The sequence below is a fragment of the Schistocerca gregaria genome, chromosome 11, assembly GCF_023897955.1.
Source record: "Schistocerca gregaria isolate iqSchGreg1 chromosome 11, iqSchGreg1.2, whole genome shotgun sequence".
Taxonomy (NCBI): domain Eukaryota; kingdom Metazoa; phylum Arthropoda; class Insecta; order Orthoptera; family Acrididae; genus Schistocerca; species Schistocerca gregaria.
Genome location: NC_064930.1, coordinates 137,095,434 through 137,117,821, shown reverse-complemented (window position 1 = coordinate 137,117,821; position 22,388 = coordinate 137,095,434). Strand labels below are relative to the sequence as shown.

Sequence of the window (22,388 nt, the reverse complement as noted above, 5' to 3'; positions counted from 1 at the left end):
TGAAATCTGCAGCAATTTGCGGAAACTGCAATTTGCAGTCTGTTTGGATCTTCTTATGACTTTATTAGTCGATAAACGACAGCGTCATCTGGAAACGACGGCTGCTCAGATTGTCTCCAGAATCGTTTATATAGATAAGGAACAGCAAAGGGCCTATAACACTACCTTAGGGAATGCCAGAAATACTTCTGTTTTACTCGATGACTTTCCGTCAATTACTACGAACTGTGACCTCTCTGACAGGAAGTCACAAATCCAGTCCCATAACTGAGACGATATTCCGTAAGCACGCAATTTTACAACAAGCCGCTTGTGTGGTGCAGTGTCAAAGTCTTCCGGAAATCCAGGAATACGGACTCGATCTGAAATCCCTTGTCAGTTGCACTCAGCACTTCATGTGAATAAAGAGCTAGTTGTGTTTCACAGGAAAGATGTTTTCTAAACCCATGTTGGCTGTGTGTCAATAGACCGTTTTCTTCGAGGTAATTCATTACGTTCGAACACAATATATGTTCTAAAATCCTGCTGCATATCGACGTTAACGACGTGGGCCTGTTGTTTAGTGGATTACTCCTACTACCTATCTTGAATATTGGTGTGACCTGTGCAACTTGCCAGTCTTTGGGTACGGATCTTTCGTCGAGCGAACGGTGGTATATGATTGGTATGTATGGAGCTAATGCATCAGCGTACTCCGAAAGAAAGCTGATTGGTGTACAGTCTGGACCAGAAGACTTGCTTTTATTAAGTGATTTAAGTTGCTTCACTACTCCGAGGATATTAACTTCTACGTTACCCATGTTCGCAGCTGTTCTCGATTCGAATTCTGGAATATTTAGTTCGTCTTCTTTTGTGAAGGTATTTCGGAAGGCTGTGTTCAGTAACTCAGGTTTGGCAGCACTGTCTTCGATAGTATCTCCATTGCTGTCGCGCAGAGAAGGCATTGATGTTTCTTGCCGCTAACATACTTCACATACGACGATAATCGCTTTGGATTTTCTGCCAGGTTTCGAAACAAAGTTTCCTTGTGAAACTGTTATAGGCTTCTCGCACTGAAGTCCGCGCTAAGTTTCGAGCTTCTGTAAAAGATCGCCAATCTTGGGGATTTTGCGTCTGTTTAAAATTGGCATCTTTGTTTCGTTGTTCCTGCAGCAGTGTTCTAACACGATTTTGTGTACCAAGGAGGATCAGCTCCGTCGTTTGTTAATTTATTTGGTATAAATATCTAAATTTCTTTGAATTTAAGCCACATCTGATCTACACTAATATTATTAATTTGGACTGAGTGGGTATTGTCTCTCAGGAAGGCGGCAAGTGAATTTTTATCTGGTTTTTTGAATAGGTATATTTATTGGTTATTTTTCGAGGATTTAGGGATTACAATATTCAGTCTTGCTACGATGACCCTGTGTTCACTAATCCCTGAATCGATTTTGATGCTCCTTATTAACTGAGGATTATTTGTTGCTAAGAGGTCAAGTGTGTTTTCACAACCGTTTGCTTTTCACGTGGGCTCATGAACTAATTGCTCGAAATAATTTTCAGCGAATGCGTTTAGCATAATTTCGGATGATATGTTATGCGTATTTCCGGAATTAAACATGTATTTTCGCCAACATATCGAAAGTAAATTAAAGTCACCACCAACTATTATCGTATGAGTCGGATAAGTGTCTGAAATCGAACTCAAGCTTTCTTTGAACCTTTCAGCGACTGTATCATATGAATTGAAAATTCGGTAAAAGGATCCAATTATTATTTTATTCCGGTTGCCAACGATGACCTCTGTCCAAACTAACTCAACAGGAAGTATCTATTTCAATTTCAATTGTCTAAGGCCATGCTCGTTCTACGAGTTTTTCGAGTAATTTTGTAAAGCAGTGGATAATTGCAGTACACTGAATATTTCTTCTGCAGAGGTCTTAATTGTACGCAGCGAAGCACACACGGGAACAGCTTCATCCCCGGTGGCTGACGTAGCCCACATCCCTCCCACGAGGATGCGTCACGGCGCCTGCGTCATTGCGTAGCTTATTCACTCGTCTTGTCTGGTCCCACACGGGCGTTATTCATTTGGACGGATTTGTTCACTTCCCTGGGTGGCAGTCAGCGCAGGCAGAAATGCGTGAGTCACGTGCAGCACACCGCGAACCCTTCCTGTCGGCTTGGTAACAGCTCTGGCCTGAGTGCCGCATCGTAGTTGATTGCGTATCTTATTCTGGCCAGAGGGCAGCAGTTGTTCTTGGCAATGATATCTTCACTGTTTTAAATAACAGTGTGGAGAAGATTTGAACCTTTTCAGATCCACTTCCAGAAACATATGACCTACAACGTAAAGAAAATGTAATTTTTTCCAAAATTATTGGCTATATTTTCCACGACGTATTCAAGGCACGTAAACTATGCAAATGGAGTTTAGTGGTATACTGATTTCATATTTCGTAAATACACACACCAAAAAAAGTTTTGCATCACCTCGGTTCCGGAACCTGTACAGAAAATTGGAATAGAGATCAACATAAACATCATTTCCGCCCTTTTTATTGCTCATGAAAACCACACATTTCATGTTGTACAACCATACAACGTGACCTTCAGAGGTGGTGGTTGAGATTGCTGTGCACACCGTTACCTCTAATACCCAGTAGCACGTCCTCTTGCTTTGATGCATACCTGTTTTCGTCGTCGAATACTATCGACAAGTTCACCAAGGCGCTGTTGGTCCAGATTGTCCCCCTCCTCAACGGCGATTCGGCGTAGATCTCTCAGAGTGGTTGGTGGGTCACGTCGCCCATAAATAGCCCTTTTCAATCTATCCCAGGCATGTTCGATAGAGTTCATGTCTGGAGAACATGCTGGCCACTCTAGTCGGGCGACGTTGTTATCCTGAAGGAAGTCGTTCACAAGATGTGCACGATGGGGTCGCGAATTGTCGTCCATGAAGACGAATGCCTCGCCAATATGCTGCCGACATGGTTGTACTGTCGGTCGGAGGGTGGCATTCACGTATCGTACAGCCGTTACGGCGCCTTCCGTGACCACCAGCGGCGTACGTCGGCCCCACAGAATGCCACCCCACAACATCAGGGAAACTCCAACTTGCTGCACTCGCTGGACAGTGTGTCTAAAGCGTTCAGCCTGACGGGGTTGCCTCCAAACACGTCTCCGACGATTGTCTGGTTGTAGGCAAGTGCGACACTCATCGGTGGAGAGAACGTGATGCCAATCCTGAGTAGTCCATTCGGCATGTTGTTGTGCCCATCTGTACCGCACTGCAAGGTGCAGTGGTTGCAAAGATGGACTTCGGGAGTGAAGCTGCGCATCGTGCAGCCTATTGGGCACAGTTTGAGTTGTAACACGGCGTCCTGTGGCCGAACTAAAAGCATTCTTCAACATGGTGGCGTTGCTGTCAGGGTTCCTCCGAGCGACAATCCACTGCAGTAGCAGCCCTCGGGCGGCCTGAGCGAGGCACGTCATCGACAGTTCCTGTCTCTCTGTATCTCCTCCATGTTTGAACAACATCGCTTTGGTTCACTTGTTGAGAGCCCTTCCTGGCGCAAAGTAGCAATACGGACGCGATTGAACCGCGGTGTTGACCGTCTAGGCACGGTTGAACTACAGACAACACGAGCCGTGTACCTCCTTCCTGGGGGAATGAATGGAGCTGATCGGCTGTCGGACCCCCTCCGTCTAATAGGCGCTGCTCAGTGCGTGTTTGTTTACACCTCTGGGCGAGTATAGCGACATTTCTGAACAGTCAGAGGGACTGTGTTTGTGACACAGTATCCAGTCAACGTGTGTCTTGAGGAGTTCTGGGAACCGGGGAGTTGCAAAACTAGATATGTCTTTTATTGTGATTGTTATAGCCGCTTCACATATTATTACTCAAAAATAACAAAATCTGCCAAAACTGATAACGAATTACTGCTGAATATTTACAAATGAAAAATTTTTTTACGAGGTACATATCCATTGTGTCACGTACGACATACACGTCAAACTCGCGCAACAAATTATTAGGAAGTGCTATCTTAGTGCTACAGGAGGCCAGTATACCGTTAACAGTCTGTCGATAATAAAGTAGCGTTCGGTTCAAGGTAGTTAACATGTGCGTAAATGAATAAAATAAAACACTTACACAGTCTCGACCCCGTTTTGCAGTTCTTCCAGTGCGGGCGCTGGAAAAACAGTAGCTGAGTTCAGTAACTGACCACACATAGCGCTGTAGTAGCTCGTGATATATCACCAAAGGTGAGCAGACTGTTGTCATGTCTATCTTTGGTGTTACATGCGTTCCGTTCAACAAACGTCGTCAGTTCCGTGTGTCCTATACGGCCCCCGGTACGTGAAGATGTTAAGGTTTTGTGCGTTAATATTCAAAAGAAAAACACTTCCTTATAATCTGTAAAATTGTATTTATTTTGTCCTGGACCGCCTTTCAGCTTCTCAGACCATATTAAGATCAAATCTGAATGTCACGAACGCAGATAAACATAATGTGTGACTTACACAGATACTTTTTTTTTTGTCATCAGTCTACGGCGGCCAGCCACGAATTCCTCCCCTGTGCCAACCTCTTCACCTCAGAGTAGCACTTGCAACCTACGTCCTCAATTATTTGCTTGACGCATTCCAATCTCTGTCTTCCTCTACAGTTTTTGCCCTCTACAGCTCTCTCTAGTACCATGGAAGTCATTCCCTCATGTCTTAGCAGATGTCCTATCATCCTGTCCCTTCTCCTTATCAGTGTTTTCCACATATTCCTTTCCTCTCCGATTCTGCGTAGAACCTTCTTATTCCTTACCTTATCAGTCCACCTAATTTTCAACATTCGTCTATAGCACCACATCTCAAATACTTCGATTCTTTTCTGTTCCGGTTTTCCCACAGTCCATGTTTCACTACCATACAATGCTGTACTCCAGACGTACATCCTCAGAAATTTCTTTCTCAGATTAAGGCCGATATTTGATATTAGTAGACTTCTCTTGGCCAGAAATGCGTTTTTTGCCATAGCGAGTCTGCTTTTGATGTCCTCCTTGCTCCGTCCGCCATTGGTTATTTTACTGCCTAGGTAGCAGAATTCCTTAACTTTATTGACTTCGTGACCATCAATCCTGATGATGTTAAGTTTCTCGCTGTTCTCATTTCTACTACTTCTCATTACCTTCGTATTTCTCCGATTTACTCTCAAACCATACTGTGTACTCATTAGACTGTTCATTCCGTTCAGCAGATCATTTAATTCTTCTTCACTTTCACTCAGGATAGCAATGTCATTTGTACAGAAGGTAAAAAGAAATGCTTCGAATGGCCCTGAGCACTATGGGACTTAATATCTGAGGTCATCAGACCCCTAGAACTTAGAACTACTTAAACCTAACTAACCTAAGGACATCACACACATCCATGCCCGAGGCAGGATTCGAACCCGCAGTAGCGTTCCGGACTGAAGCGGCTAGAACCGCACGGCCACAGCGGCCGGCTACGTATGCTACCACAATTTCAGTTATTTTCTCTATCTAAAAAAACTAAACTCCCCCTGAACAGGCCATCAAGGCCCAACGTTACCCACCGACCGCCGTGTCACCGTCAACTCTAGTCGTGAGCCAATGCAGATACGGAGGGGCATGTGGTCAGCACACCTCTCTCCTGGCCATATGTCAGTTTACGAGACCGTCTTTCCTCTATCGATAAAGTCATTTTGCAGACCCACGAAGAGAAACATCTAACTTCAGTGATGAAATAAGTTGAAATGCTGACACAAGAATCCTAAGAAACGATTATTACGTAAAACTCTCCATTGTTGTAGCTGCTTATTCTATTTCAAAAGTCGAAATATTGCAGTCGCTTTCAAAGGGGAGGTTATTGCAGTCGCTTTCAAAGGGGACGTGGGCTATCCAATGTATGTAAACAACTAGTCGTCAAAAATAAAAAAAGTATTATAATATACATGCAACATCAAATAATCGAACCACTTTAAAACGTTACAGAAAAAATATTTAAAAAATGGTTCAAATGGCTCTGATCAGTATGGGACTTCACTTCTGGCGGCATCAGTCCCCTAGAACTAAGAACTACTTAAACCTAACTAACCTAAGGACATCACACACATCCATGCCCGAGGAAGGATTCGAACCTGCGACCGTAGCGATCACGCGGTTCTAGACTGAAGCGCCAAGAACCGCTCGGCCACCGCGGCCGGCTTACGGAAAATAGGAAAAAGACAAAATGTTGACATAGGAAAACATTACATTTTTTTGAAACACAGACGTAATTACATTAACAAATAAAGGGGTAACCAGATAAGAAATAAGATAAATGTACGTTTGAATCTAAGAAAACTTAATGTGGCAAAGGGGCAAATGGAAACTGAGTCTGTTCTTTTATTATTTGGCTGGCATCCTGTGTCGTGGTGTTTTTTGATTTCCAGTAGGTTGATGTTTCTCCTGTTATTGAAATAATGTAAAACTTAATATTCTAGATGATATGCAGAATCCTTAAACACATTCTGAGTTCGAATATGATAAACTTTATTGAGACTGAGAAACTTGTGTCCAGGAATCAGCGTGGTTTTAGAAAACATTGCTCGTGCAAAACTCAGCTTGCCCTTTCCTCACATGATATACTAGGAATAATGGCTGAAGGGCAACAGACTGATTCCATATTTCTAGATTTCCAGAAAGCATTGGACTTGGTGGCTCACTGCAGGCCGGTGAAGAAGGTACAAGCATATGGAATAAGTTGACAGACATGTGATTGGCTCCAAGACTTCTTAAGTAATACAACTCAGTATGCTGTCCTCGACGGGGAATGTTCATCAGAGACAACAATTCTTCAGGATTGTACTTCATACTATATTAACTCAGTAATGAAATTTTTTCTCAACAACATGGACCAGTTTAAAATCAACAGCGACATTCATGATTACAATACCAGAAAAAAGAAAAACCTACACTGTCCTATACTTAACCTATCTTTGGCACAGAAAGGGGTAAAATATGCTGCTATAAAACTTTTTGATCAATTACCAGATGAAATAAAATGTCTGACAGACAGCAGTAAACTGAAATTGTACCTCCTTGACTACTCCTGCTATACCATAGATGAATTGTTGAATATGAGTTAATAAATCTGGAGATATAATACACTCCTGGAAATGGAAAAAAGAACACATTGACACCGGTGTGTCAGACCCACCATACTTGCTCCGGACACTGCGAGAGGGCTGTACAAGCAATGATGACACGCACGGCACAGCGGACACACCAGGAACCGCGGCGTTGGCCGTCGAATGGCGCTAGCTGCGCAGCATTTGTGCACCGCCGCCGTCAGTGTCAGCCAGTTTGCCGTGGCATACGGAGCTCCATCGCAGTCTTTAACACTGGTAGCATGCCGCGACAGCGTGGACGTGAACCGTATGTGCAGTTTACGGACTTTGAGCGAGGGCGTATAGTGGGCATGCGGGAGGCCGCGTGGACGTACCGGCGAATTGCTCAACACGTGGGGCGTGAGGTCTCCGCAGTACATCGATGCTGTCGCCAGTGGTCGGCGGAAGGTGCACGTGCCCGTCGACCTGGGACCGGACCGCAGCGACGCACGGATGCACGCCAAGACCGTAGGATCCTACGCAGTGCCGTAGGGGACCGCACCGCCACTTCCCCGCAAATTAGGGACACTGTTGCTCCTGGGGTATCGGCGAGGACCATTCGCAACCGTCTCCATGAAGCTGGGCTACGGTCCCGCACACCGTTAGGCCGTCTTCCGCTCACGCCCCAACATCGTGCAGCCCGCCTCCAGAGGTGTCGCGACAGACGTGAATGGAGGGACGAATGGAGACGTGTCGTCTTCAGCGATGAGAGTCGCTTCTGCCTTGGTGCCAATGATGTTCGTATGCGTGTTTGGCGCCGTGCAGGTGAGCGCCACAATCAGGACTGCATACGACCGAGGCACACAAGGCCAACACCCGGCATCATGGTGTGGGGAGCGATCTCCTACACTGGCCGTACACCTCTGGTGATCGTCGAGGGGACACTGAATAGTGCACGGTACATCCAAACCGTCATCGAACCCATCGTTCTACCATTCCTAGACCGGCAAGGGAACTTGCTGTTCTAACAGGACAATGCACGTCCGCATGTATCCCGTGCCACCCAACGTGCTCTAGAAGGTGTAAGTCAACTACCCTGGCCAGCAAGATCTCCGGATCTGTCCACCATTGACCATGTTTGGGACTGGATGAAGCGTCGTCTCACGCGGTCTGCACGTCCAGCACGAACGCTGGTCCAACTGAGGCGCCAGGTGGAAATGGCATGGCAAGCCGTTCCACAGGACTACATCCAGCATCTCTACGATCGTCTCCATGGGAGAATAGCAGCCTGCATTGCTGCGAAAGGTGGATATACACTGTACTAGTGCCGACATTGTGCATGCTCTGTTGCCTGTGTCTATGTGCCTGTGGTTCTGTCAGTGTGATCATGTGATGTATCTGACCCCAGGAATGTGTCAATAAAGTTTCCCCTTCCTGGGACAATGAATTCACGGTGTTTTTATTTCAATTTCCAGGAGTGTATATGAATTTTGTGCCATTTAAGGGAATGGAATAGATAACTTGTTTCCTGTACGCATTTCTTGTGCATTTGACGCGTTTCACATAATAACGGTTTTTCTGTGGTATTGATCAATGGAACACGTAACTAACTAACTAACTAACTTTGATTTTCGTGTCCATTATAATTATCCGGGCTGTCATGCTGTGGTCGGTTGATGAATTTTGTGTCAGTTCCCAACGTTTCGTACCCGACTGCGGGAGACATCTTCAAGGAGGTCTTAGCTCGATGGAAGGTCCAATCACACCCGCTGGCTCGCTACTGACTGCCGCTAAATTCCGCGTCAGCGCGCTCCCGCGCAGCGGCGTGACTTCACGTGTTTTCAAAACGTCGATGCAAATTCAGATACCATACTGCCAGAAAAAATAATAATAAAAATAAACCAAATGTATGGTTCCGATACATGGATGACACGTTTGTGCTGTGGAGACATGGCAGGGAGGAACTAAGCCGGTTCCACGAACATCTGAATAGTATAAACTCGAGAATCCAGTTTACAATGGAGGATGTTTAGGACGGGTCGTAGGGACAGAGCGTCGAGTGACATTGTACTGAGTGCACTATTCGGAAATTACCTCGAGCAATTAAACAGAGAACCGACTCGTGGAGATAACATCTTCGACCTACTGATAACAAACAGACCCGAACTTTTCGACTCTGTATGTGCAGAACAGGGAAACAGTGATCATAAGGCCGCTGCAGCATCCCTGAGTATGGAAGTTAATAGGAAAATAAAAAAAGAGAGGAAGGTTTATCTGTTTAGCAAGAGTAATAGAAGGCAGATTTCAGACTACCTAACAGGTCAAAACGAAAATTTCTGTTCCGACACTGACAATGTTGAGTGTTTATGGAAAAAGTTCAAGACAATCGTAAAATGCCTTTTGAGGTACGTGCCGAGTAAAACTGTGAGGGACGGGAAAAACCCACCGTGGTACAACAACAAAGTTAGGAAACTACTGCGAAAGCAAAGAGAGCTTCACTCCAAGTTTGAACGCAGTCAAAACCTCTCAGACAAACAGAAGCTAAACGATGCCAAAGGTAGCGTAAGGAGAGCTATGCGTGAAGCGATCAGTGAATTCGAAAGTAAAATTCTATGTACCGACTTGACAGAAAATCCTAGGAAGTTCTGGTCTTACGTTAAATCAGTAAGTGGCTCGAAACAGCACATCCAGACAGACCGGGATGATGATCGAATTGAAACAGAGGATGACACGCGTAAAGCTGAAATACTAAACACCTTTTTCCAAAGCTGTTTCACAGAAAAAGACCTCACTGCAGTTCCTTCTCTAAATCCTCGCACAAACAAAAAAATGGCTGACATCGAAATAAGTGTCCAAGGATTAGAAAAGCAACTGAAATCACTCAACAGAGGAAAGTCCACTGGACCTGACAGAGTACCAATTCGATTCTACACAGAGTACACGAAAGAAGCTGTCCCCCCTTGTAACAGCCGTGTACTGCAAGTCTCTAGCGGAACGGAAGGTTCCAAATGATTGGAAAAGAGCACAGGTAGTCCCAGTCTTCAAGAAGGGTCGTCGAGCAGATACGCAAAACTTTGGACCTATATCTCTGACGTCGATCTGTGCTAGAATTTTAGAACATGTTTTTTGCTCGAGTATCATATCGTTTTTGGAAACCCAGAATGTACTATGTAGGAATCAACATGGGTCCGGGAAACAGCGATCGTGTGAGACCCAACTCGCTTTATTTGTTCATGAGACCCAGAAAATATTAGATACAGGCTCCCAGGTAGATGCTATTTTTCTTGACTTCCAGAAGGCGTTCGATACAGTTCCGCGCTGTCGCCTGATACACAAAGTAAGAGCCTACGGAATATCAGACCAGCTGTGTGGCTGGATTGAAGAGTTTTTAGCAAACAGAACACAGCATGTTGTTCTCAATGGAGAGACGTCTACAGACGTTAAAGTAACCTCTGGCGTGCCACAGGGGAGTGTTTTGGGACCATTGCTTTTCACAATATCTATAAATGACCTAGTAGATAGTGTCGGAAGCTCCGTGCGGCTTTTCGCGGATGATGCTGTAGTATACAGAGAAGTTGCAGCATTAGAAAACTGCAGCGAAATGCAGGAAGTTCTGCAGCGGATAGGCACTTGGTGCAGGGAGTGGCAACTGACCGTTAACACAGACAAATGTAATGTATTGCGAATACATAGAAAGAAGGATCCTTTATTGTATGATTATATGATAGCGGAACAAACACTGGTAGCAGTTACTTCTGTAAAATATCTCGGAGTATGCGTGCGGAACTTTTTGAAGTGGAATGATCATATAAAATTAACTGTTGGTAAGGCGCGTACCAGGTTGAGATCCATTGCGAGAGTCCTTAGATCCTCGAACGGTTTGCTGTATGATTCTCGAACATATTCTCAGTTCGAATATAATGAATTTCCTTGAGACAGAGAAGTTGCTGTCCATGCATCAGCATGGCTTTAGAAAGCGTCGCTCCTGCGAAACGCAACTCGCCCTTTTTTCACATGCTAGCTTGCCAACCATGGATGAAGGGTATCAGACGGATGCCATATTCCTTGACGTCCGGAAAGCGTTTGACTCGGTGCCCCACTGCAGAATCCTAACTAAGGCACGAGCATATGGGATTGGTTCCCAAGTACGTGAGTGGCTCGAAGGCTTCTTAAGTAATAGAATCCAGTACGTTGTGCTCGATGGTAAGTGTTCATCGGAGGTGAGGGTATCATCTGGAGTGCCCCAGGGAAGTGTCGTAGGTCCGGTTTTCTATCTACATAAATGATCTTTTGGATAGGGTGGATAGCAAAGTGCGGCTGTTTGCTGATGATGCTGTGGTGTACGGCAAGGTGTCGTCGTTGAGTGACTGTAGGAGGATACGAGGTGATTTGGACAGGATTTGTGATTGGTGTAAAGAATGGCAGCTAACTCTAAATATAGATAAATGTAAAGTAATGCACATGCGGTGGCCGTGCGGTTCTAGGCGCTGCAGTCCGGAACCACGGGACTGTTACGATCGCAGGCTCGAATCCTGCCTCGGGCATGGATGTGTGTGATGTCCTCAGGTTAGTTAGGTTTAAGTAGTTCTAAGTTCTAGGGGACTGATGACCACAGATGTTAAGTCCCATAGTGCTCAGAGCCATTTGAACTATTCCATCTTTAGCGACTGTAATAAAACTTTTATTTATAATAAAGTCATTTCACTTTTTTCCAAAACCTTCTGATTAACACAAAGATGACGAATTACACAAAATTGAATTTTGGACGTAATAAAACATAGAAACTAAAATATATTGACAGTGAGGCACCTTGTGCAAACAATTTGTGTTTGTCACAGCGGACAGCAGATAGTTGGCAAACATAGATCAGTCGACGAAAACATTGAATATGATGATGTTGCCAAAGCAGCGAAGCAAAGAATTGCGTCAGACAATCAAGTAGCTCGGCAACGTACGAGCCGAAATTCTGCTCTAAATAATACTTTTAATACTGTCGCAAAAGAATATATCTCAATATGAATAGTAAAACAGCGACTGCGGAAGAGAAGATATACAGACAAAACAGATAACGTGAATATTGTATGTGTGCGTTTTCATTGCCGTTAATTGCTGTAAAAAGAAATATTAGAGGACAAAATTAGAATAACCGATAACGTATCATGATTATAATGAACAGACAAAGCACTAGAAATTTCAAAAAAATTACATTCAAACGATTGAAATTCATGAAGTAAGACACCTCGATATTGTTTTTAAATAAAGAAAATATGTAGTACCGAACGAGGTTTGAACTCAGATCCTCATTTAACAACTAAACACCTTAACCATTACGCTAACGCAGCTTGTTATTCGAATTGACACATGGAAGACTTTAAAAGATCACTTGCTATCCCCTGAATTAGGAGGCTTATTGCTTGTTTGGTTTAATGAATTAATAGAATATGAAGCAACTGGTGTACAGAATGCTTTTTCCAAGCTTTCCATAAAAGAGAGTCTGCTATCAAGGCATTACTTTTATTCAATTACTTTATTTATGACTGAACGTTTGTGAAACTGAAGTGCTCTGCACTGCAGTCTGAGCTCTGCCAACGTCGTTTTCTGTTCATTGGCTGACTGTGTTTTGTGACGTCAGATGCGCAGAACGAACCTAAACTCGGCCGCCGTCGTAAATGACGCGCACTTTAGTAAAACAGAACAGTCGGCCAACTGTGGCGGAACTAACACCGGAATTTAATGCCGGCCACAGCAGAGGTGTGTCTGAACACACAGTGTACCGAACACTCGCAGCGACGGGCCTCCACATCCATCGACCTGTGCACGTGCCAATGTTAACACTGCCATTGGGAACTATAATAAACAAAACTTCAGCTCTTCTTTGAACTTTCTCCATATGTTCGCTAATCCTACCCCGCGCAGCACTACTCCGTATGACGACGGACAAACGTAGTGTAGACAGTGTCCTTAGTAGACCTGTAGCCGTTGTGCCAGCAAAACGCAGTCTTTGGTTTCTCCACAACATTTTCTGTGTGTTCTTTCCAGTTGAAGTTGTTCATAATTGTAGCTCCTAATTATTTAGCTAAATTTACGTCCTTTAGATTTGACTGATTTATCGTGCAACCGAAGTTTAACGGATTCCTTTTAGCACTCATGTGAATGACCTCACAATTTTCATTATTTAGGGTCAATTGCCACTTTTCGCACCAGTCAGATATCTTTTCTAAATCGTTTTGCCGTTTGTTTTGTTTCTTCTGATCAGTTTACCAGACTATAAACGACAGCATCATTTGCAAAATACCTAAGACGGCTGCTCATATTGCCTACTAAATCATTTATACAGAGAAGTAACAGCAGGGGCCTATGACAGTACCTTGGGAAACGCCAGAATTCGCTTCTGTTTTACTCGATGACGTACCGTTAGTTACTGTTAAAAAACTGCGGCATTTCTGACGGGAAATCACGAATCCAGTTACATAAAAACTAAAGTAAACTCCGTACGAACAGGTCTCAGATGACTCAACGGCACCGACCGGCCGCCGCGTCAACCTCAGACCACAGGTGTCTCTAGTTGCGGACATGGAGAGGTATGTGGTCAACACACTCTCGCCCGGCAGTATGTCAGTTTACGAGACCGGAGCCGCTACTTCTCAGCCAAGTAACTCCTCAGTTTGCCTCTCAAGGGCTGAGGGCAACCCGCTTGCCAACAGCGCACGGCAGACTGGATGGTCACCCATCCAAGTGCTAGCCCAGCCCGACAGCGCTTAACTTCGGTGATCCGACGGGATCTACCTTGGCTAATCGCGTCACACAACTGAGACGATATTCCACAAGCACGGAATACACTAAAGCTGCTTGTGTTCAAATGGCTCTGAGCAGTATGGGACTTAACGTCTGAGGTCATCAGTCCCCTAGAACTTAGAACTACTTAAACCTAACGAACCTAAGGACATCACACACATCCATGTCCGAGGCAGGACCGTAGCGGTCACGCGGTTCCAGACTGAAGCGCCTAGAACCGCTCGGCCACTCCGGCCGGCGCCGCTTGTGTGGTTCAGTGTCAAAAGCCCTTTGGAAATCTAGAAATACCGAGCCAATTTGCAATCATTTGAAATCAAAGCGATGCTTTCCAAATCCGTGTTTACTGTTTGTCAATAGATCGTTCTCTTCGAGGTAATTCATAATGCTGCTGTGAAATGATGTCTCGACACTAGAATCGTTTGCTTGCAATCAGCTTCAATCGCCATGTTGGGAAGAGTTGGTAATATTGCCTCTGTGCGCCGCTGTCAGATCAAGGTGCCGACTATGCAATCGCTGGCTTGCTTGCAGTTGGCTGTGTTCGTTTTGTTAACAACGCTCTGAAATGTTTGCTTCTGTCTTTGCTATTGTGTACTGGTGATGCGCTCTCAGTGGAAATGTCGGCTTGCTTGCAGCCATCCGCCACCCCCATCTTAGCAACGCTTGGAAGTGTGAGACGAACTTAGCGGCAACACGGTGCAGTCCGAGATGCCGTGTCAGAATTTCGTGACGTGGCCAGCTGAAACGAGCAGCTGTTGTAACGTGACAGCAAACAGGAGTGAAGTCTGTACATCGTTGAACATGGGCTCCCCTGTAAAAGTTGATCTACTAAGTCCGCTCTACAACCTCGAGAAGTGTGCAACGTGAATTGTGAAACAGCCTGTGTAAAGCTTGTGCATATGTGAGCGCTTGCAGTTGCTGCCTGTGTCCGCTTATCAGTGCAGACGGTAGACTGTGTTCGGCCGTAGTGACGTCGCTACTCGCACCCAGCTTGCGGCTTGCAGCTTGCGGCTTGGCTAACGCTTGCGCCCGCCTGCCTGTTGCCGTGCAGAGTCGCTGATGCCGATGGCGATGCAGTCCAGAGGGAACGTGTCTGCAGGAGCCGCGCAGGCGCCGGCGTCGCGGTCCGGCGCCCACAGCCTGCAGGACGTCTGCCTCACCCCGGGCTGCGTGCACGCAGGTTAGTACTTCTGCTGCCCTCATGCACTACTGGCCATTAAAACTGCTACACTAAGGAGAAATGCAGATAATAAACGGGTGTTCATTGCACAAATATATTATACTACAGCTGACATGTGATTACATTTTCAGGCAATTTGGGTGCATAGATCTTGACAAATCAGTACCGAGAACAACCACCTCTGGCCGTAATAACGGCCTCGATACGCCTGGGCATTGAGCCAAACAGAGCTCGGATGGCGTGTGCAGGTACTGCTGCCCGTGCAGCTTCAACACGATACCACAGGCCATCAAGAGTAGTGACTGGCGTGTTGTGACGAGCCAGTTGCTCGGCCACCATTGACCACACGTTTTCAGTTGGTGAGAGATTTGGAGAATGTGCTGGCCAGGGCAGCAGTCGAACATTTTCTGTATCCAGAAAGGCCCGTATAGGACCTGAAACATGCGGTCGTGCATTATCCTACTGGAATGTAGGGTCTCGCAGGAATCAAATGAAGCGTAGACGCACGGGTCGTAACACATCTGAAATTTAACGTCCACTGTTCAAAGTGCCCTCTATGCGAACAAGAGGTGACCGAGACGTGTAATCGATGGCACTCCATGCCACCACACTGGGTGATACGCCAGTACGGCGATGACGAATACACGCTTCCAATGTACGTTCACCGCCATGTCGCCAAACACGGATGCGACCATCGTGATGCTGTAAACATAACCTGGATTCACCCGAAAAAGTGACGTTTTGCCATTCGTGCACCCAGGTTCGTCGTCGAGTACACCATCGCAGGCGCTCCTGTCTGTGATGCAGCGTCAACGGTAACCGCAGCCACGGTCTCCGAGCTGATAGTCCGTGCTGCTGCAAACGTCGTCGAACTGTTCGTGCAGACGGTTGTTGTCTTGCAAACGTCCCCATCTGTTGATTCATGGATCGAGACGTGGCTCCACGATCAGTTGTAGCCGTGCGAATAAGATGCCTGTCATCTCGACTCCTAGTGATACGACGCCGTTGAGATCCAGCACGGCGTTCCGTATTACCCCCCTGAACCCACCGATTCCATATTCTGCTAACAGTCATTGGATCTCGACCGGCGCGAGCAGCAATGTCACGATACGATAAACCGCAATCACGATAGGCTACATACAATCCGACCTTTATCAAAGTCGGAAACGTGATGGTACGCACTTCTCCTCCTTACTGGAGGCATCACAACAACGTTTCACCAGGCAACGCCGGTCAACTGCTGTTTGTGTATAAGAAATCGGTTGGAAACTTACCTCGTGTCGGCACGTTGTAAGTGTCGCCACCGGCGCCAACCTCGTGTGAATTCTCTGAAAAGCTAATCATTTGCATATCACAGCATCTTCTTCCTGTCTGTTAAATTTCGCATCTGTAGCACGTCATGTTCGTGGTGTAGCAATTGTAATAGCCAGTAGTGTAGTAAATCTTTTGCACTTGGGACTAAGAGGAAATATGCCTTGTAATCAATGTACCTGGCGCCATCAGTGACTTCATGATAGAGTTGGTTCTATGTCTAGTGAGAAGAGGAAGCATGTGAGAGGCAGGGAGAATGGGGTGTTAAAGAGTGCGAAGGAAACTGTGTGTGTGTTTTGTAGAGAGAGAGAGAGAGAGAGAGAGAGAGAGAGAGATGCAGAGCCGTGAAGAAGAAAACATCAGTGCTTTTTTTCTAAAAAAAAAAAAAAAACGTTTGAGGGTACTCCGACATTGAATATAATGCAGCGAAAATTACTGATAACTGAAGCATGGGATGCCACCCATCTGTTTTCAGCCATGACGTCATCAACATGCCGGGAAAAAAAGGTATCGGAGTATTCAGTCGACTTTACTACAGCTCAAATGACGCCGGCGAGACCGAGAAAAACAAACATACGAGAGAATGTGGTATCGAACACTTCAGTTTACATCACCTTAAATGAAGCCAGCGATTCAGTTGTGAGAACGGTTGCCACAGCTTCGGAATCCTTGAAACAGTCAATGACATAGCTTTTCCCACCAAAAACTGCACTGGTATCGTTCGTATTGCAATTACCAACACGAAAAAATGGAATAAAAAATTTACGTCCTTGAAATAAATCTTTGGGACTCTTCCAAGTTCTCAACATTGTAAAAAATTACTTTGTCGACGAAGAAGTGTAGGGGTACGCATCCCCCAGCGTTCCCCCAGAAAAACAGCACTGAAAAACATGAATGTGGTTGTGGGGTAGAGAAACAGAAAAAGTGTGTGTGTCTGGACAGGGGGAGGGGGGGGCGGCATGTCCGCATGTGTCTGTGTGTGCGAGAGGGGTGTGTGTGTGTGTGTGAGTGTGAAAGAGAAAAGTATGTGTATGTGTCTGAGGGACAGAGTTAAAGTGTATCATGAGTTTATATGTGAGAGAGAAAAACAGCGTGTGTGTGTGTGTGTGTGTGTGTGTGTGTGTTTGCAAGAGAGAAGGAGTGATTGTACACGAGGGAGAGAGACAAAAATGTCTCTGAGCACTATGGGACTCAACATCTGAGGTCATCAGTGCCCTAGAACTTAGAACTACTTAAACCTAACTAACCTAAGGACATCACACACATCCATGCCCGAGGCAGGATTCGAACCTTCGACCGTATCGGTCGCGCGGTTCCAGACTGAAGTGACTAGAACCGCTCGGCCACCCCGGGCGGCTCCCACAAATTTAGCATTGGAGGGCATCGTCGGGGGTAAAAATCGTAGAGGGGGACCTAGAGATGAATACACCAAGCAGATTCAGAAGGATGTAGGCTACAGTAGGTACTGGGAGATGAAGAAGCTTGCACAGGATAGAGTAGCATGGAGAGCTGCATCAAACCAGTCTCAGGACTGAAGACCACAGCAACAACTACAACATACACTCCTGGAAATGGAAAAAAGAACACATTGACACCGGTGTGTCAGACCCACCATACTTGCTCCGGACACTGCGAGAGGGCTGTACAAGCAATGATCACACGCACGGCACAGCGGACACACCAGGAACCGCGGTGTTAGCCGTCGAATGGCGCTAGCTGCGCAGCATTTGTGCACCGCCGCCGTCAGTGTCAGCCAGTTTGCCGTGGCATACGGAGCTTCATCGCAGTCTTTAACACTGGTAGCATGCCGCGACAGCGTGGACGTGAACCGTATGTGCAGTTGACGGACTTTGAGCGAGGGCGTATAGTGGGCATGCGGGAGGCCGGCTGGACGTACCGCCGAACTGCTCAACACGTGGGGCGTGAGGTCTCCACAGTACATCGATGTTGTCGCCAGTGGTCGGCGGAAGGTGCACGTGCCCGTCGACCTGGGACCGGACCGCAGCGACGCACGGATGCACGACAAGACCGTAGGATCCTACGCAGTGCCGTAGGGGACCGCACCGCCACTTCCCAGCAAATTAAGGACACTGTTGCTCCTGGGGTATCGGCGAGGACCATTCGCAACCGTCTCCATGAAGCTGGGCTACGGTCCCGCACACCGTTAGGCCGTCTTCCGCTCAGGCCCCAACATCGTGCAGCCCGCCTCCAGTGGTGTCGCGACAGGCGTGAATGGAGGGACGAATGGATACGTGTCGTCTTCAGCGATGAGAGTCGCTTCTGCCTTGGTGCCAGTGATGGTCGTATGCGTGTTTGGCGCCGTGCAGGTGAGCGCCACAATCAGGACTGCATACGACCGAGGCACACAGGGCCAACACCCGGCATCATGGTGTGGGGAGCGATCTCCTACATTGGCCGTACACCTCTGGTGATCGTCGAGGGGACACTGAATAGTGCACGGTACATCCAAACCGTCATCGAACCCATCGTTCTACCATTCCTAGACCGGCAAGGGAACTTGCTGTTCCAACAGGACAATGCACGTCCGCATGTATCCCGTGCCACCCAATGTGCTCTAGAAGGTGTAAGTCAACTACCCTGGCCAGCAGATCTCCGGATCTGTCCCCCATTGAGCATGTTAGGGACTGGATGAAGCGTCGTCTCACGCGGTCTGCACGTCCAGCACGAACGCTGGTCCAACTAAGGCGCTAGGTGGAAATGGCATGGCAAGCCGTTCCACAGGACTACATCCAGCATCTCTACGATCGTCTCCATGGGAGAATAGCAGCCTGCATTGCTGCGAAAGTTGGATATACACTGTACTAGTGCCGACATTGTGCATGCTCTGTTGCCTGTGTCTATGTGTCTGTGGTTCTGTCAGTGAGATCATGTGATGTATCTGACCCCAAGAATGTGTCAATAAAGTTTCCCCTTCATGGGACAATGAATTCACGGTGTTCTTATTTCAATTTCCAGGAGTGTATGTAAGTGATTCACATTTGCAGGGTCAGAGGCTAATGTAAGCGCGACATAAGGCATCGCAAATGTGAAGTGTCGGTACATTAAGAAATGTTGTAACCGGCAGAATGTTGAATGCAAACAGGCAAACGTGGGTGCATTGTGTGGTGCAGGTGCCGGATGTCAGCTTGTGGGATAGAGTTGCACGACTTTTGCACTTAGTCGGTCAATACAGGGACGGTCTATTCTGTTTGTGGGTGACGCTGGAGTTGTCTGATGACGTCCCATATGTGCTTTGTTGGAGACAGATCTGGTGATCGAGCAGGCCAGGGCAACATGTCGATGCTCTGCAGAGCATATTGGACATACGGCTGATCGTTATCCTGTTGGAAAGCACCCACTGGAATGCTGTTCATGAATGACAGCACAACATGTGGAATCAGCGTACTAACGTAGAAATTCTGTCAGGGTGTGTGGGATTGCCATTGGATAGGATTGCCATAATCCAAGGACGAAAATCAAGGACAAAAAAAATGGCTCTGAGCACTATGGGACTTAACTTCTAAGGTCACCAGTCCCCTAGATCTTAGAACTACTTAATTAAACCTAACTAAGTAACGCATCCATGGTTGAGGCAGGATTAGAGCCTGCGACCGTAGCGGTCGCGCGGTTCCAGACTGTAGCGCCTGAACCGCTCGGCAACAGAGGCCGGCGGAGAGAGAAAAGTGTGTGTGTGTTTGCGTGTGTGTGTATCTGAAAGAGTGGAAAAGATGGCATTGTATCATGAAGCTACATATAGACCTACTTGCTACTGAAACTTTTCATGTGTGCCACAGCATCCCCAAGGTCTCAGGAATGCAATCAGTACCTTAAAGTGTCAGCATCTGTGGCTACATTTCACTCATTATCAAAATGAATACAAAATCTGCACGTGGCCTTTTTCCTCTCCTCTCAGGATAACGACCCTTTTTAGAACTAGTGTTGCTCCAGTCAGTAAGTGAGTGCAGAGTGGTGCGGTGTGTGCCCGGACAGCGTCCGAGGTGCTGGACAAGCTGGACCCGTCGGCGGACCCGTGCGACGACTTCTACCAGTACTCGTGTGGCAACTACCTGCGCACCACCAACATCCCGGACGACAAGTCCTCGGTGAACACCTTCTCGGCCATCAACGACCAGCTGCTGGAGAAGCTGCGGACCGCCATAGAGGAGGAGGACCCCGAGGGCGCCGTGCCCAGGAGCTTCCAGCTGGCGCGCAGGCTCTACAGCGCCTGCATGAACAAGTGTGAGTACCCGCCTCGCCTCGCAGCCTGTAGCTTCAGCTGTCCACTGCCAGGCGCCAAGCACTGCATCTCCCCGGAACTACTTCTTGCTACTCAGGTACAGGTTCGCCTTTCAGGATCTGCCAAACTACATCTGGATGGTGCTAATGCAATGTGACATGCCAATTAATATCATCATCATCATCATTTAACACTGATTATGCCTTTCAGCGTTCAGTCTGGAGCATAGCCCCCCTTATAAAATTCCTCCACGATCCCCTATTCAGTGCCAACATTGGTGCTTCTTCTGATGTTAAACCTATTACTTCAAAATCATTCTTAACCGAATCCAGGTACCTTCTCCTTGGTCTTCCCCGACTCCTCCTACCCTCTACTGCTGAACCCACGAGCCTCTTGGGTAACCTTGCTTCTCCCATGCGTGTAACATGACCCCACCATCTGAGCCTGTTCGCCCTGACTGCTACATCTATAGAGTTCATTCCCAGTTTTTCTTTAATTTCCTCATTGTGGACACCCTCCTGCCATTGTTCCTATCTACTAGTACCTGCAATCATCCTAGCTACTTTCATATTCGTAACCTCAATCTTGTTGATAAGGTAACCTGAATCCACCCAGCTTTCGCTCCCATACAACAAACTTAGTCGAAAGATTGAACGGTGCACGGATAACTTAGTCTTGGTACTGACTTCCTTCTTGCAGAAGAGAGTAGATCGTAGCTGAGCACTCACTGAATTAGCTTTGCTACACCTCGCTCCCAGTCCTTTCAAAATGTTGCCATCCTGTGAGAATATGCATCCTAAGTACTTGAAACCGCCCACCTGTTATAACTTTGTTCCTCCTATTTGGCACTCAATTCGTTTATATTTCTTTCCCACTGACATTACTTTCGTTTTGGAGATGCTAATCTTCGTACCATAGTCCTTATATTTCTGATTTAGCTCTGAAATATTACTTTGCAAACTATCAATCGAATCTGCCATCACAACTAAGTCATCTGCATATGGAAGACTGCTTATTTTGTGTTCACATATCTTAATCTCACCCAGCCAGTCTATTGTTTTCAACGTATGATCCATAAATAATATGAACAACAGTGGAGACAGGTTGCAGCCTTGTCTTACCCCGGAAACTACTCTGAACCATGAACTCAATTTACCGTCAACTCTAACTGCTGCCTGACTATCCATGTAAAGACCTTTAATTGCTCGCAAAAGTTTGCCTCCTATTCCATAATCTCGTAGAACAGACAATAACTTCCTCCTAGGAACCCCGTCGTATGCCTTTTCTAGATCTATAAAGCATAGATACAATTCCCTGTTCCACTCGCAACACTACTCCTTTATTTGCCATAAGCTAAAGATCTGGTCCTGACAACCTCTAAGAGGGCTAAACCCACACTGATTTTCATCCAATTGGTCCTCAACTAATACTCGCACTCTCCTTCAAAAAAACCTGAGAAGATTTTACCTACAACGCTGATTAAAGAGATACCTCTGTAGTTGTTACAATCTTTTCTGTTTCTATGTTTAAAGATTGATGTGATTACTGCTTTTGTCCAGTCTGTTGGAGCCTGTCCCGACTCCCAGGCCATTTCAATTATCCTGTGTAGCAATTTAAGACCTGACATTCTACTGTATTTGATGAGTTCCGACTTAATTTCATCCACCCCAGCGGCTTTATTGCACTGCAATTTATTGACCATTTTCTCCACTTCCTCAAATGTGATCCTATTTCCATCATCATTCCTATCCCATTGTACATCGAAATCTGAAACATTG

The 22,388-nt window shown here is 46.4% G+C and overlaps 1 protein-coding gene across 13 annotated transcripts in view; it reads left to right on the top strand.

The window, feature by feature from the left end:
- The window catches only part of LOC126294996 (neprilysin-2-like), a 485,741-nt gene that overhangs the window by 389,364 nt on the left and 73,989 nt on the right, over positions 1-22,388 (top strand). For 10 of the 13 annotated variants that reach the window (XM_049987246.1, XM_049987245.1, XM_049987241.1 and 7 more), the window contains 2 exons: positions 14,934-15,062; positions 20,364-20,612. In XM_049987246.1, coding sequence (XP_049843203.1) covers positions 14,934-15,062; positions 20,364-20,612 — 378 coding nt within the window. The remainder of the gene's footprint in view (positions 1-14,933; positions 15,063-20,363; positions 20,613-22,388) is intronic. The other 3 variants (XM_049987243.1, XM_049987244.1, XM_049987252.1) reach the window with 1 other exon arrangement.